The sequence below is a fragment of the Aquarana catesbeiana genome, linkage group LG03, assembly GCF_042186555.1.
Source record: "Aquarana catesbeiana isolate 2022-GZ linkage group LG03, ASM4218655v1, whole genome shotgun sequence".
In the NCBI taxonomy this organism is placed as follows: Eukaryota; Metazoa; Chordata; class Amphibia; order Anura; family Ranidae; genus Aquarana; species Aquarana catesbeiana.
In genome coordinates, this window is record NC_133326.1 from 655,576,619 (window position 1) to 655,594,090 (window position 17,472).

Genomic DNA, 17,472 nt, shown 5'->3' on the forward strand with positions numbered 1-17,472 from the left:
ACACCCTAATCACCCCTGGGGCACAAATTCCCCCTGCTGATATTTCACCAAAGCCCCCCCCCCCCAAAAAAAAAAAAGTAAAAAAAAAAAAAAATTCTAATAAAATTGTAAAAAAATAATATAAAAGTAAAATTGTAAAAAATAATACAAAAATAAAAAACTGCTGACACCGTCCACTGCCCTACTGTTTTTACATGTATTTATAAGAGTGTGTGTGTGTGTATATATATATATATATATATATTATATGTATATGTGTGTATGTACTGTATATCTATATATATATATTTATATATAGATATATATGCTGTAAATATATATTTATTACGCACACACACGTGTGTTTGAGCTTAGGGTGCACACCCTAATGCAATAGGCTGCACACACCTATGGTTCTAAAGTTCTTAAACAGCAGGGGGTGCAGATAATAGATACACATACTGTACACACATTTATGGCTTCCATAATGCCAACATCCTCACTGGCAAATACAGTGCAGAACACAACATGCATGAACAATTAGTGGAAGGAATGTCTTAAGTCTGTAAAAAAAACAAAAAAAAAAAACTGAAAGCTGTTCTCCGAAATGAAAGCCGTGTTGTTTTTAAAGCAAAGACAAAGAAATAATGCAGCAACTCACAGAGAAAATTAGTTAGCTGTTCAGGCTGGCCGTAGTGCACAATCGCCACGCACAGCGTGTTTAGAGCTACGAGGCCTAAAACCACCCAGTAAAAAGCCTGAGTCTTCACCATACGCCGAATGTAGAAACGTAGGCGTCTTTCCTTTTTGTGTAAGTATGAAGCGTTTTCCAACTTGGCACTTTTAATACTGGCACGGGCAAAAGGGGAGCCTGTGGGTAGAGAGAGAAGACACTTAGAAAATGTGAAGGAATTCATAACTGTAACCATTGGCTTAAAGTGAACCCGACGTGACCTAAAAATGATCTAAACTTACAATACCATTGTGCAGATGTGTTTTTCTATTTTTCCAAATATCTGGGTTTCCTGTTTCACTGTGGGGACCCCTGAGTATTTAGTCTAGGCTGTAATAAAAAAGCCAGAACTTCTTTCCAAGTCCAAATTTAGCCCCAACCACCTCCATTGTCATTCATCTTTTAAATACAAGAGCTTCTATTGTACACTGACATTGAATGAAAGTTGGTAGGATTAAGCACCAGGAGGGTGTGGACCACAATCTGGACTTGGCTAAAGAAAGAGACCTAGGTCTAGGATTTGAAGGTCCCCACAGGGACACCTTAATTGATTTGAAGACTGATACAAATGCTTCTTGGTACAATAAGGTGTCCAAGCTACAGCTGCCTTGGTAGCCTAAGCACTTTTTAGGGAAACTCAGGTTCACTTTAAAGCATCACTCTACTTTAAGATAAGTAGATATTGTAGGACATGGTGGTCAATTCACTTTCCTCGAGGGCCAGTGCAGGAATTTTTGTCTACTGAAGGTGCATTTTGCTCTCCCTGCACCCCCCCTCTCCCATTTTCTGGTCAAAGATAAAATAGCCAGTATCCCCTATGTAATAGCATATATGTCACAAGCAAGATCTCTTTATGAGACATCCAGGGTCTATTAGTCATACACACCTTTTCCTGCCCATGAGCTGTTAAGCTCCCGCCACCCTTCCTAGTAACACCCGCCATGACCGCACCGGGTCCACAGGTGGGACAGCGGAGCCCGGTGAACATGGCCAGGAGTCGCATGGGGTGGGGAAGGAACATTGCGGTGCTCGTGGAAGTGATCAGCAGCTTCACAGCTGCTTGTATCACTTCCACATTGAAAGCCGAGAGTCAACTTGTTAAAATCACTTGTCTGCAGCATGTTAAAAATCTGAATCCCTAGCAAGTGGCTGGGAATTCAGATTTTACAGCCCCCCCCCCCGCCCCAATCCTGGCAACCTAAGGCGGCTGCCTAAGCCGCTTTAGGGTGCCGAGTTTTCTGCTAGCAATACTCCGATGAGAGTTTTTTGTCGGAAAATGCGACCGTGTGTATGCTCCATCAGTCTTTTGCTGGCGGAATTCCAGCCAACAAAAGATTGAGAGCATTTTCTCTAGTTTTCGGTCAGGAAAAGTTCCTATCCGAAAATGCGATCGTCTGTACAAATTCCGACGTGCAAAATTCCTACGCATGCTCGGAAACAATTCGACGCATGCTCGGAAGCTTAGAACTTCATTTTCTCGACTGGTCGTAGTGTTGTACGTCACTGCGTTCTTGGCGGTCCAAAGTTCAGAGAACTTTTGTGTGTCCGTGTGTATGCAAGGCAAGCTTGAGTGGAATTCCGTCGGAAAAACCATCCAAGTTTTTCAGACGGAAAATCCGCTCGTGTGTATGGGGCATTAGTGTTTTAACAACTCATAGTGATGCAGTGAGCTGGAGAACAGATACATACCCACTGAAGAGATATCTCCTATGACCTCCTCTCCCTCATCAGCATTCAGCAACTCCAGTTTGTTTTTCTTGATTGTGGGTCTTCGCAGGGCCCCTGTACAGATAAGAAGAAGGGATTTGTTTAAGGATAGAGTGGCTGAAATTTGCACTGTACAAAAAAAAATGTAATTTATAAAAAATAAATTAAAAAAAACAGCAAAAACCCTGGAAGTGTTGCCAATATCAATCAATGTAATTCCAGGTAATATATTTGTTTAGAGCAAACACAATGACAAACAATATCTTGCTTTTTTGCAATGGGCAGCAACACTCAGTTCTTACAAATAAGCCCTTATAGTTCACATTTGTCCATAAAAAGCAATATTTGCCATGAGGAATGGGTAACCCTTAGCAAAGTAGGTATGGTTTGCTTAAAATAGGGTGGTTTTAGAAGGGCATTGGGCAGACTTCAGGCATTTGATTAAATAGCACCTACCCTTTTGGAAATACCTATTCATCAATGAATTAATGTTACCTATGATGTCTAAAATATTAATCTGCTGACATTACTGTGCAGCTTCAGATGGAACTGGCTGCAGTCACATAACATCATGACTGCAGACACCTAAAGATGGCTGCACATACTTTCAGGTACCATGCAGAGCACCTAAAGCGGTTGTATACCCGCACAAAAAAAAAAACAAAAAAAAAAAACTGTAAGGCAAACACATAATGAGCTAGTATGCACCTCATACTAGCTCATTATCAAATACTTACCTTAAAACGAGGCGTCGGCATCTGATCCCGGTCCCTGGCGAGGGAGCTGACATTTTCCCCTCGGCATGTCTTCCGGGTTCGCGGCTCCGGCGCTGTGAGTGGTGGGAGCCGCGATGACCTTGCCTTTTTTTTTTGCGGCAAGGTTCACAGCGCATGCGCCGCTGACGTCTGTAAATATATGATATTCATTTTACCTACAGGTAAGCTTTATTATAGGCTTACCTGTAGGAACAAATGTAATAAAGGGTATACAACCACTTTAAAGCAGTTGTAAAGGCAGAAGTTATTTTTTTATCTGAATGCATTCTATGCATTCAGATAAAATGCCTTCTGTGTTCAGCAGCCCCCCTCAGCCCCCCTAATACTTACCTGAGGTCCCTCTTTGTCCAGCGATGTCCATGAGTGTCTCAGCTATCTGAGATTCTCAAGCCTGGTTGGCTGAGACAAAGCAGCGATGCCATGGGCTCCCGCTGCTGTCAATCAAAGTCAGCTAGCCAATCAGGAGAGAGAGGGGGCGGGGCTTGGCTCAGGTGCCTCCATAGCAAGCTGCTTGCTGTTTGGGCACTCAACAGGAGGGAGGGGCCAGAAGCACTGAAAAGGGTCCTGAGAAGAGGAGGATCCGGGTTGTTCTGTGCAAATCCACTTCTACAGAGCAGGTAAGTATAACATGTTTGTTATTTTTATAGGAAAAATAACGAGCCTTTACAATCACTTTAAGGGGTCTTAAAATCCTGGACCCTCTGGTCCTCAGATCTTTGCCTTCAGTTCCTTAAGCTCAGGCCTGTACCATTCCATTTGTATAGTGACCTCACTATTGGTCAGTCATGCTGTCTGTCATAGTAAAATACCTATTGTGAGGCATGAGAGGGGGCAGGCCCCATTTAAAGAGCTGTAGTGTCATGTAGGAAGAATGTCCTAACAAAGAGGTAGTTGTAAAAACAGCTTAAGTTTGGAATTATCATAACTCCAGTTATGTTAATGAATGAATATGTCGAAAGACAAACACGTTTAATGCCCCACATTTTTATTGTATACTCTGTAATGATGCAAGGGCCCTAGTATCTGCCAGAGCCAAATATCTGAAAATGATAGAACAAAAGTCACATGCAAATATTTGCCTTAAAATGTATCACCTACAGAGGAAACAGCCATTCTATAGGCCAAATTAGTTGGTTAGCCTATCTTGTTGGTGGATAGTAGTGAAAGCATTACTACTATGGTGATGTAGCACCCTTCTAGCGTAGGTTGCTAGGCAAATTTAGCTTTGGTTCTTGTAGTCTGTAGTCAAGTGAGCAGTAGTTGTTTGTCCTGGCCTATTCAGGGTCTCACAGACTGGGAGTTTGATTGCTTTCCCCTCAGTGGCATCACTAGGGTTGGTGTCATCTGGTGCGCTAAAACATGGTGTCACCCACCCCCCACCAATAATTTGTTTCCTATATAACACTGCATATAATGGCAATAGTAGTGCCGTTAACAGCTATCAAGCAACTGGCAAATTTGAACAACAATATCATATGAATATAATAAAACTCAAAGTTTAAATGTTTGGGCTCTGAGCAGGCTAGTCATCTAGCAGGACAGGGCAGTAGGGCACTGGGCAGGTTAGCGCATCTGCGCGGCTCTTCCCCCCTAGCCTGCCACAGTGCTCTCACAATTCCTGTTGAAGGCTGTATGTGTATTATATAGTGTTTGTAAGCTGCTGGTGGTTGTATATTTGCATAGGCCATTCATAGAATGGATAGATGGGCAGATATCCTAATATGAATGCTCAGCAGTCTGGAAAGATCAAATAAAATAGAATGTCTCTAAATACCATTGCATGGATAAGACTAGTCTCAGATGTTTTAATGCATAAATAAGCATGGACCAGCCCAAACAGCTTACCTGATAACAATAGTGTGGCTCGTATATGTAAATCCTGGAGTGGTTTGAAGCAAGTAAGCAGCCTAACAAACACTCCCGGTATTTAAAGCCCAGAGAGAGGGAATCAATTAAAGGGGGATGCCGTACACCTGTTGTGGTGGCGATCAATCCCGCACCTGCTGTCAGCCGCATCCCTTACGGGCCCCCAAGACGCCCCACCCACACGCTGTGGGATGATGTCAATCGCCACACGTCCGTTAGCGCATCCAATAGCTAGGTGGGGTGGCAGAATTTGATGGTGTCACCCAGGTGCGTTCCACACCCCCATAGCACCGCCACTGTTCCCCCTACCTCTGAAAGAAGCTTCCAGAGCTTAAGATGGGAGATTCAAATCAACCTGCCTGAATTTTTATCGGGTACCAGCCAATCCCTGAAGAGGAAGTGTCCAGTAGGGGGCTGAAATGGGATAAATAGTCTGAGACACTGGAGAGTTGGGTTCCATCTCCTTAGGAGGGTTACAGAGGTGCAGGGGCTGCTGCTCATAGGCAGCCCATGGACTATACAACTGCTCCAGAGGCCTCAGAGGTGCCAGGACTAAGAGCTTGAATGGATTTTTCTCAGAGCTGATGCCACAAAGGATCTGGTCCTGAGAGGTGCCATCTGGAGGCAGCTGTCCTGGGGACTTGGAAATAGTGACCTTATATTGATCCCTGCGACCCTGTGCTGGAAGCTGCACTGGGTACCAGTAGATGTGCATAGGCGCAAGGTAACCAGATGTTTAAAGACTTGCCCCATGGTCTTTAGCTGTGAGGCCTTGGATTGTTCACCACTACCTACTGCTACTACTGGGAGAGACTGTCCACTACTAACTACTGAGCATTTTGATGTACCCCAAGCCCAAGTTCCCTTTTCCCTGTTGAAGTTCTTCAAGTAATAAGCTTTAAAACTCCCCTAGACTGTTTATTGGAGCCAGTGTGTAGTAAATTGGTAGTGCTGGCCAAACAATTATTTTGGTCATTCACAAATCCACCACTGTAATGCCGCGTACACACAAGCGGAATGTCCGTCAGAAAAAGTCCGATGGGAGCTTTTCATTGTATATTCCGATCGTGTGTATGCCCCATCGGACTTTTTCCGTCGAAAATTCAGAAGGACTTAGATAGAGAACATGTTCTAAATTTTTCAGACGGAACGAATTACTATCGGGAAACCCGCTCGTCTGTATGCTGTTCCGACGTACCAAAAACGGCGCATGCTCTGAAGCAAATATGAGACGGAAGCTATTGGCTACTGGCTATTGAACTCCCTTTTTCTAGTCCCGTCATACGTGTTGTATGTCACCTCGTTCTGGACAGTCGGACTTTGGTGTTACTGTGTGTATGCAAGACAGCTTGAGCGGAATTACGTCGGAACTCAGTCGGAAAAACCTTCAGAGTTTATTCTGACGGCAAAACTGGTCGTGTGTACAGGGCATGACTGTTTAATTGGTGCATAGATTGAGTAGTGACCTTCAAAGGAAGCGACCTATAAACAACAGTTTTCTATTTGCAAAGATCAGCTCCCAAGCTAACAAAAGACATTTGACAGCAGCTACCTGGGTATACACTACCTGGCCACTTTAATAAAAGATCTTTTTTTAAACATACATTTTTACATTAGGTAAATGCTTGTTCTTATATGGAGGAGGAATATTCCTTTTGGCCACTCAACTTTGCCCTGAACAGGTCCAGCCATGTCTGTAGACACCTTTGTAGAGGTTTATGAGTATTTGCATAGTGGTTTAGCCCCAAATATGACTCTGTACAGGCACTCTTTAAAATACTACATTTAAATATAATATAATATTTATAATTAGGTGCATTTCCCATTCATATCAAAATTACCATCGTATGGAAGTCTTTCAACATCGCTGTCATCTTCTGCCAGAATCACTTCTTCTAGAGTGAAATCCACATAAAAGAAAGAGTGGAAAGAAAAAAGTCATATCACAGGATAAGAGCATTTTTAACACATTATCCTAAGATAACTTTGACATTTTTCCTTTCTTTCTTTTTTTTAAATTCAGAAATAGAAGATTTTATTGAGAAAAAAAACAATAAAACCTTACCAATCCAGAACAGCCCCAGTTCACATTGTAGCGTACAGACAGATGTTTTCAGCAAAAACACTTGTACAGAAAAGAGTAAGCCATTCAGAAAATAACGAATTATACAAATGTATACAATCTCACAATAAGATCAGAGTGTCCAGCCATGGACCCCATAACTTCTCGAATTTGCCAGGGCATTCCCGCTGCAGAAAAATTAAACATTCTAGCCTAAGTGTTTCACCCATATTTTAAACCCATTCAGCATGGATGGGTGGGTCAGGGGACCTCCGGTGTACAGTGAGGGAAAAAAGTATTTAATCCCCTGCTGATTTTGTACGTTTGCCCACTGACAAAGAAATGATCAGTCTATAATTTTAATGGTAGGTTTATTTTACCAGTGAGAGACAGAATAACAACAAAAAAAAAATCCAGAAAAACACTTTTCAAAAAAGTTATAAATTGATTTGCATTTTAACCGCTTCCCGACCAGCGCACGCCGATTTACGTCGGCAGAATGGCACTGATGGGCAAAAGGGCGTACAGGTACGTCCTCTTTAAGAAGCGGTGCTGCGCGCGCACGCGCCGCGTTCTCCATGACCGCGGGTCCCGTGGACTCGATGTCCGCCGGATGCCCGCGATCGTGTCATGGAGAGGTAGAACGGGGAGATGCCTTTGTAAACAAAGCATTTCCCCGTTCTGCCTTGTGTCATGACAGAGTTCACTGCTCTCTGTCATCGAGAGCAGTGATCGCTGTCCTGTGTGTTCAAGCCCAGCCTCATCACAGTTAGAATCACTCCCTAGGACACACTTAACCCCTTCATGGCCCCCTAGTCTTTAACCCCTTCACTGCCAGTGTCATTTACACAGTAATCAGTGCATTTTTGTAACACTGATCGCTGTATAAATGACAATGGTCCCAAAATAGTGTCAAAAACGTCCGATGTGTCCGCCATAATGTCGCAATCCCGATAAAAATCGCGGATCGCCGCCATTACTAATAAAAAAAATTAATAATAAAAATGCCATAAATTATCCCCTATTTTGTAGACGCTATTTATTTATTTATTTCAGGTACTTATATAGTGCTGTCAATTTACGCAGCGCTTTACATATACATTATACATTCACATCAGTCCCTACACCCTCAAGGAGCTTACAATCTAAGGTCCCTAACTCACATTCATACATACTAGGGACAATTTAGACAGGATTCAATTAACCTCCCAGCATGTCTTTGGAGTGTGGGAGGAAACCGGAGTACCCGAAGGAAACCCACGCAGGCACAGGGAGAACATGCAAACTCCAGGCAGGTAGTGTTGTGTTTGGGATTCGAACCAGCAACCCTTCTTACTGCTAAAAACACAACACTGATCATTACCAAAAACCTTAAAAAAATGTAAAAGTCCATAAATCTATCCCATAGTGTGTAGACGCTATAACTTTTGTGCAAACCAATCAATATACGCTTATTGCGATTTTTTTTAAATGTAGAAGAATACATATCGGCCTAAACTGAGAAAAAATTTGCTTTTAAAAAAAAAAAATGGGGATATTTATTATGGCAAAAAGTACACAATATTGTGGGGTTTTTTTTTCAAAATTGTCGCTCTTTTTTTGTTTATAGCGCAAAAAAAAAAAATCGCAGTGGTGATCAAATACCACCAAAAGAAAACTCTATTTGTGGAAAAAAAAGGACGTCAATTTTGTTTGAGTGCAACGTCGCATGACCGCGCAATTGTCAGTTAAAGCGACGCAGTGCCGAATCGCAAAAAGTGCTCTGGTCAGGAAGGGGGTAAAGTCTTCCAGGCTGAATCGGTTAATGAGTAAAATAAGTATTCAACCCCCTTCACAAAACATGACTTAGTACTTGGTGGCAAAACCCTTGTTGGCAATCACAGAGGTCAGACGTTTCTTGCAGTTGGCCACCAGGTTTGCACATCTCAGGAGTGATTTTGTCCCACTCCTCTTTGCAGATCCTCTCCAAGTCATTAAGGTTTCAAGGCTGACGTTTGGTAACTTGAACCTTCAGCTCCCTCCACATATTTTCTATTAGATTAAGGTCAGGAGACTGGCTAGGCCACTCCAGGACCTTAATGTACTTCTTCTTGAGCCACTCCTTTGTTTCTTTGACCATGCGTTTTGAGTCATTGTCATGCTGGAATACCCATCCATGACCCAATTTCAATGCAATGGCTGAGCGAAGGAGGTTCTCACCCAAGATTTGACAGTACATGGCCCCGTCCATCGTCCCTTTGATGAGGTGAAGTTGCCCTGTCCCCTTAGCAGAAAAACTCCCCCAAACCATAATGTTTCCACCTCCATGTTTGATGGCGAGGATGGTGTTCTTGGGGTCATAGGCAGCATTTCTCCTCCTCCAAACACGGCGAGTTGAGTTAATGCCAAAGAGCTTGATTTTGGTCTCATCTAAACATAACACTTTCATCCAGTTCTCCTCTGAATTATTCAGATGTTCATTAGCACACTTCATACAGGCCTGTACATGTGCTTTCTTGAGCAGGGGAACTTGCGGGTGCTGCAGGATTTCAGTCCTTCACGGTGTAGTGTGTTACCAATTGTTTTCTTGGTGATTATGGTCCCAGCTGCCTTGAGATCATTGACAAGATTTTCCTGTGTAGTTCTGGGATAATTCCTCACCATTCTCATGTTCATTGAAATTCCGCAAGGTGAGATCTTGCATGGAGCCCCAGTCCAAGGGAGATTGACAGTTATTTTGTGTTTCTTTTAATTGCGAATAATCACACCAACTGTTGTCACCCACTCACCAAGCTGCTTGGCGATGATCTTGTAGCCGATTTCAGCCTTGTGTAGGTCTACAATCTTGTCCCTGACATCCTTGGACAGCTCTTTGGTCTTGGCCATGGTGGAGCGATTGGAATCTGATTGACTGATTGATTGCTTCTGTGGACAGGTGTCTTTTATACAGGTAACAAGCTGAGATTATGAGCACTCCCTTTAAGTGATTGCTCCCAATCTCAGCTCGTTACCTATATAGAAGACACCTGGGAGCCAGAAATGTGATTATTGATAGGGGATCAAATACTTATTTCACTCATTAAAATGAAAATCAATTTATAACTTTTTTGAAATGCGTTTTCTGGATATTTTTGTTGTTATTCTGTTTCTCACTGTTAAAATAAACCTACCATTAAAATTATAGACTGACCATTTCTTTGTCAGTGGGCAGACGTACAAAATCAGCAGAGAATCAAATACTTTTTTCCCTCAATGTATAAGGATAAGCCTAGGAGCCTGAAAAAGGCTTGAGTAATGGCCTCTCTAGTGAAGCTTTCCACTTGCAGGGCACCCAGAATACCCAGGATGCATGGCTTAGGGTCTACAGGTAATTCTTTCTGTCTTTTAAATTATATAATGGGATCATCAAGGATACTGCTAGTGCAAATTTCCCTATCGTTCATAAAAAAAAAAGATCTAGACATTTGAAGTTACATTTAAAAAGTTCCCCGAGCATTCCTGCAGATGTGCCTAGTCCATAGCCTAGCTCACATACAGGAATGTGTATGCATAGCTAAGGGGGTCGCCTTTTCCAGCATTCTGCCTGGCAATGTCCATTATACCATGTCGCCCTGGTGCATATATATGAATGATGCTGCCATATCCTCTAAACCTGCTGCCCTATTCACTGGGCAATAATTATGGCCTTGCGATAAGAACAACCTTGGACAGAAAGGCTGATATCCACAGTTCTTCAAACATCACTGTCATTGTCTACAATGTGTAGCAAGGCAACTAGTATTTTCAGATGGAGGTCACCAATGGCAGTCTGAATATTTCTCCCAATACAGGTTTCTATTAATAATAAAGTATGTGTCCAAAGAACTACAGTGAGGATATAGTATAAACCTTTATGGGTACAAAACAAAAGCTGCTTAAGCCTCAGTCTTTAGCTGTGCATGGTTTATCTGAGGTTAAACATGCGTGAGTGATATTGATTGCTGATTCTTGTCTTATGGTGGGAGCTGCCAATACCATTCAGCTCATTATGATTTTGTCTTTGGTATGTTATAAGAATCCCCAAGAGGGGGCACTACAGACTGTCCTGGTGTGATGGAAAAGCGTATAAGCAGTTCTGTTCTATGGAATAAGCAGAAAAAAGCCTAAGCCATCATTACACAGAAACAAGCTTCCAAGCCATGCGTCATAAATTTCCACAATGGGCAGGTTTGTGTTGTTTACATATGCTTGAATAACAGGATGCTTGACTAAACTGAAAAAGTTTAGGTAATGACTTCCTGGAACAACGTTGTAAACACAGTGTGAAGAAAATTAGGATTGTTGTTCACCTTAATCAATGATGTCTTCAGATTGGTTGCAAGGTTCGTTTTCTAGTAAAACTACACCTGCACCAGGACCAAATTCCCTGAGCTTATAGGCACACACATTCCATAGCTCCTGTCTCTGATTTCGAGGGACTGTCCCTGATTTTGAACAAAGCCCCTCTATCCCTCTTTCCTCCTCATTTGTCCCTCATTTTGGTCTAATCTATAAAGTTGTATATAAAAAGCACTATTTATCTTTTTAAAGGCCATTCCCAGTGTTAAACCTTTCATCCCATTTCTAAATTTCTGCATCTGTAAATTTCAAAAGCTAATAAAAAGGAATAGTGGTGCTAAATATAAAGAAAAAACCCTTGTGGGTTTAACTCATGCTTTCTCAACCTTTTAACCCTAGAGGAACCCCAAAAATAATTTTCATGTCTCGAGGAACTGAAACCAAATCATCAGGGCTCAATAGGAACAATGCTCCTTATATTGGTGATTAATAGGAAGAATGACCCCCTTTAAAGTGCTGTTCAGAACGCCACCCTTAAAGACAGCTTAAAAAATATTTGTTGTCATGCTGCTGGCTTTGCTAAGTGATGCTGAACCTTAAACTCTGTAGGCATCATCAAATAGGTGGTTCATCAGCCACAGCTCAAGGAACCCCTCGCAAACCCTGGAGGAACCCCTGGGTCCCGTGGAATCCTGGTTGAGAATGGCTGGTTTAACTAATCTCTCTTTTTTAACTAATTCTTCTTTAAAGGGGTGTGGCAGGGTGGCATGTCCTATGTCTAAATACTTTTGCTAGTAGGAGTCACTCATTCCCATCTCAAAAAGTTGAGAAGTGTGCACATTCTGATGTCCAGAAAACCCTTTCTACTAAGATTACCTCTTGTTTTACTGGCCCTAACCTTGCTCAGAACATTATGACAATATATAAATAATCTTATATGAGATTAAAGTCTTACTACTTAGGCCTGGAAAAAAAAACACATGGCACAATAACTGGAGGAAAAACCACCATTTTGGTTCTATCGCCTATAGGCCTGTGCCTAATGGTAAGTCAAGGCCTAACCTTAATACACCAGAAAATTATATAGATTTTCACTACATATCACAAGTTGTCGGTAGCAACAATTGGTTTCAGTGGCTTCTGGTGTAATCATTCAGCACAAGAGGTGAGTTTAGAAAACAAGGGAATTGTTTAGGAGTGGAGCTCAGTTTAGTGGGTCACATTGGGGTTAATGTTAGAGTCGGGGTCCAGGGATTAGGAGGTTTAGTTTAAGTTTTAGGGTTGGGGTTTAGAGGAAGGTTCAGTGTCAGCAAACCCAAAATGTATTTTTACACTAGAGGCTCCCAAATAAAGTTGTCTAATGCTAGGATCTCTTCTTCTTACTGTAAAGCTGTTTCAATAATTAGTAATGATTTGGTGGACCTGCCATCACTTGGACTTCATTTCTGCTGGCAACATTCTGCAGACTGATCCTCCAATATTGCAGCCACTCACTGTGCAGTTTTGTTTCCTATTCCTTTTTACCTTATAGGTGTTGGCAGTTGCAGTTCATAAGCAATCAACCCGATAATAAATAATATAAAAAAAAATATGTAATAATGTAATATTTTTTATGTAAACTGCTGGCATGTGACAGCAAATGCTCCAATCTTCTCTGCATGGAGGAAGATGGGAGTACATGGCAGGTTTCAAAATGTCACCTGACACACCTCCGCTTAGCGCCAACCACAGACCAGGGGCTTGCACTGCGAAAAAACAGAATATAAATCACAAAAGCAAAATATAATTGCTAAAAAATATATACAGATCTTCGTTTCATTTAGGGACGGATTGTTTTTTTTTTTTTTTTTTTCTTTTTAGGGAGTTTTCTTTATAAAGCTGTGAATCTGACCTTCAGCAACCATTCACTGTGGGAGAATCTTCCGGTTCCTTGTGCTTTAAAAGACAGTGATTGATTCTCCACCAGAGAATGTTTGTTGAAATTCACTTTCACTTCTTTATAAATGGACCATTGAGTGTGTAGGGTCCACAGTAAGGGTATTGTAGGGAGGATGTTAGAAATTTAAGTAATTTGTTTAGGGTTACATTTAAGTGTTTAGACTTAGGGAGGGAGGACGGTTATGTAACATCGGGTACATGTTAGCAAAGGAACAGATAGAGAAGCTATAGGATGTTCAGTTACACCAAAAACTACAAGTGCTGAGAATTCAGAATGCAGATCTAATGTACTGTGTTCCATGTGCTTGGGCGGGATGGTGAATGCAAATATCGACATTTTTCTAAGAGATGAGGACCACTGTTGCTGAGAAATACTGTATTCTCACAAATGCATTTGGCTAATACACGTAATAGTATGGTTTAGTATATAAATTCCAAAGGCCTTTATATTTTTCTTCGCATTTACTGTACATGCAGACCCAGTTATTTCGCAAAGGTGGCGGGATTGGGAGACACAGAGGTTGCTATGAAAAGCACAAGGCCTGCCATTTCTGACTTCTTCAGAACATGCTAGGTGACTAGCTGTCATGCCAATCAAATGCTTTCAACACTTTCACAAACCTGAAAAAATTATGGTGACTTCATTTGCTACATGCTTATTCCAGATGTATCGAAAAGCAATACAATTACTTTGCAGGATATGGGAAGGGATAATCTTTAAGTATTGACAATTTGTTATCTGCTTGCAACATATTCCCCAATCCTCAGACTCAGAAGCTACTGGGGGATGCTGGGTTCCCCTCAGGAAACAAGTCAGTACATTAAAGGGACCTTATAGTGCCATCTAATCCATAATAATGCTGGTTTATGATTTTGTAAAAAGAGGTTCACTTTACATTGAACCAGTGATTTTGTAACAGATATAACACTACAAAGCCATCCACAATTTAGCCCCCAGCTACATCACTAGCCTAGTCTCTAAATACCAACCTAATCCTTCTCTTCGTTCCTCTCAAGACCTCCTGCTCTCTAGCTCCCTCAATACCTCCTCTCATGCTTGCCTCTAGGACTTTTCCAAAGCCTCTCCAATCCTATGGAATGCCCTACCCCTACTCTATTAGCTTTTAGAGGATCCCTGAAAACCCTTCTCTTCAGAGAAGCCTACCCTACCCACACCTAACAACTTTTTTAATTTTCTCCATCAGCTCACCCCCACAGTTGTTACCTTTTGTTTCCACTTGACCCTCCCATCTAGATTGTAAGCTCTAATGAGCATAGCTCTCTGATCCCTCCTGTATTGATTTGTATGTTAAGTGTACTGTCTGCCCTCATGTTGTAAAGTGCTGCGCAAACTGTTGGCGCTATATAAATCCTGTATAATAATAATATATAGAAAAGCCATTAAATGTTTAGTGTGGCAGTCAAGAGGTACCAAAAAATGAATTAACAGCACTACTAAAGCCAGCCATAGACTATTTGAATCTTGGTTGGTTCAGCAGGAACCGGCCAAGATTCAAACCATGTATGGGCAGGCTGAAAGTACTCAAGCTGATTGATCGATCAACTTGGGTACAACTAGCCTGCCAGATTTTACATGCGATTATTGCAAACAGCTGTTACAGCCGCTAGCAATAATCATTGTCAATGGCTTGTGGGAGGGATCAACACTGTCAACTCATGGTTGCAGGAAGGAAATTCGCTGCCTCTATAGCTGGTCTAAGGACTACAATGACCTTCTTCCTAAAACAGAAGATATTCATGTCCTCGTCTTATTCAGTTACCATCGCTGGAATGTATGTGTATTACTTATTCTCCAAAATCTTGCTGGCATCCAAATACTTTAGTAGTGAGATATCTCCACCAGAATTTTACAGTTTTTCCTAGTTACCAAGTGGATTTGCCTTGCGCACCCTTTGTAAAGGATAAATGCCATGGTGATTCCAAAGCCAGCAATAAATGCCATGGCCATTCCAAGGCCAGTGATGTGATTACGTTGACCATGCACTGTTAGTTTCTTCTGTGCAGCCAGTGGGCTGAACAAAAAAAACGAACAGGTTCCTCCATCCACACAAATGAGGTGGATGGAGGAACCTCCCCCTCCAGGACACCATATTCTGACAGCTAACTGCAGAATTTACTGATTAGTGGCTGAACCCGATGATCAAGAAAAGTTTTTTTTATTTATTTTTTTATAATAGACTTTATTATATGACAAACAGAAATACCAAGGATACTATCCATAAGAAAGGACAAGTTACATATGCTTATGCAATAAACAAAAGTAAATCACTCTTGCCAAGAAGGTAATCCAATGAACATCATATGTAGATGGAGTAGCATTGTTTGTCATAAGAAAAAAAGGGGGGGAGCACAACAAGGATATAACTGGTTGGATCATTATGATGGATTTGGGAGAAAGTGGCAAAGAGAGAGGGGATGGGAAAGGGAGAGGGATGGGAAAAGGAGGGGGGTATTAAAGTAGGGTAGACAAGAAAAGCGGTATAAGAAGAAAGTAAGATGAAAAGGGGAAGAAAGAAAAGGACCACAGGGATGTTGGTTAGGCATAGTACAGTGATAAAAATGGTACCATGGAAGTGAGAGCAAAGCATCTACAAGCTATTAATAAAAGTGCCAGATACACCTAAGGAAAACACTTATGCCCCCTATACACGATCGGACTTTCCGCCAACAAAACCGTGGATTTTTGTTCGAAGGTTGTTGGCTCAAACTTGTCTTGCATACTCACGGTCACACAAATGTTGGCCAACAATTACAAATGTGGGAACGTGGTGAAGTACGATGAGCCGAGAAAAAAGAAGTTCAATAGCTAATGCTGCTCCTTCTGCTTGATTCCGAGCATGCGTGAACTTTTGTGCGATGGACTCGTGTGCAAATTCCGACAACAAAGTTTTGTTGGCGGAAAATTTGAGAACCTGCTAGCCAACATTTGTTGGCGGAAAGTCCGACAGCAAATGTTCGATGGAGCATACACACGGTCGGACTTTCCGCCAACAAGCTCACATCCAACATTTGTTGTCCAAAAATCCGATCGTGTGTACGGGGCATAAGACTACTAGGGTGAGGATGAATATAATGGCCCTGAAGTCCCAAGGGGAGAAGGGTCAGGTAACATCATCAATGTCGTGAAGTTGTTGAGGACCATGATAATAGTTGAAGGAATTAGAGAGGGAAGGAAAAGCTTTTCAACATATCCCTTCAACAGAAGGCAATCAAATAATCAGGGTATGGCCATCTTTATTCTCACTTAATGGATTATCCATAGTTAACAAATATTAAGGAGTACAGCTGCCAGTATGTGACACCTTTGTTAAGACTTTGTGAAGAGACAAAAATCTCATTTGACAGACAAACAGGCAGACATAAGTTGTTAGGTGATTCAACTAACCTGTGTACACACAAAATATTAAGTTGACAGTTCTGGCTGCCACTGGCCAGCTGTCTGGCATGCAGGCAGCTCTGGTATTTGCCAACGGGGACAACACTGCAGTAAATATTTGTGAGCCTCCAGGGGCTGCTAAGCCTCAAATAGTCTTTTTTATTTTAAAAAAAAAGAACATCAACATTGACTGCAGTCTGCATTCTGCCTGTGGGTCTCAAAACGACATTCAGCTGGCAGCTGTGCCAAGACAGAAATGTTATTGTTCTAACAAGCTTGTCAGAGTTTGGTCACATGGAACTGTGGGCTGGTGTATATTTTATGTCACACTTGCTCTTCGCTTTCTGTTCCTGAATCTGTGTGCGCAGATGATATATAGATATAGATATAGATATATATATATATATATCTATATCTCTATATATAGATATATATATATATATATTATATATATATATATCTATATATGCACATAAATACACACACATATACACATATACACACACATTTAGTATGTTATGTTGTCTAGGACATCTTTGAACCCACCTGCTTTGGATATCCATTCCATGTAGCCATTTAACTCTCTTTCAATCTGCTGCTGTCTCCTTAGTTTCATGAATGCCCTCCGGTTCTCTACACGCTCTCTCTCTTTGGCAAACTCCCTGTGGCACACAAAGATATCTGTAAGCACAACAATTCCTTAAAAACGTGCAGGAGA

The 17,472-nt window shown here is 41.6% G+C and overlaps 1 protein-coding gene across 7 annotated transcripts in view; it reads right to left on the reverse strand.

Moving 5' to 3' along the window:
* The window catches only part of CACNA1A (calcium voltage-gated channel subunit alpha1 A), a 363,579-nt gene that overhangs the window by 248,353 nt on the left and 97,754 nt on the right, over positions 1–17,472 (reverse strand). For 6 of the 7 annotated variants that reach the window (XM_073622741.1, XM_073622739.1, XM_073622740.1 and 3 more), the window contains exons 7-10: positions 17,301–17,416; positions 6,903–6,953; positions 2,402–2,494; positions 641–850 (exon numbers count right to left, since the gene is read on the reverse strand). In XM_073622741.1, coding sequence (XP_073478842.1) covers positions 641–850; positions 2,402–2,494; positions 6,903–6,953; positions 17,301–17,416 — 470 coding nt within the window. The remainder of the gene's footprint in view (positions 1–640; positions 851–2,401; positions 2,495–6,902; positions 6,954–17,300; positions 17,417–17,472) is intronic. The other variant, XM_073622743.1, reaches the window with a different exon arrangement.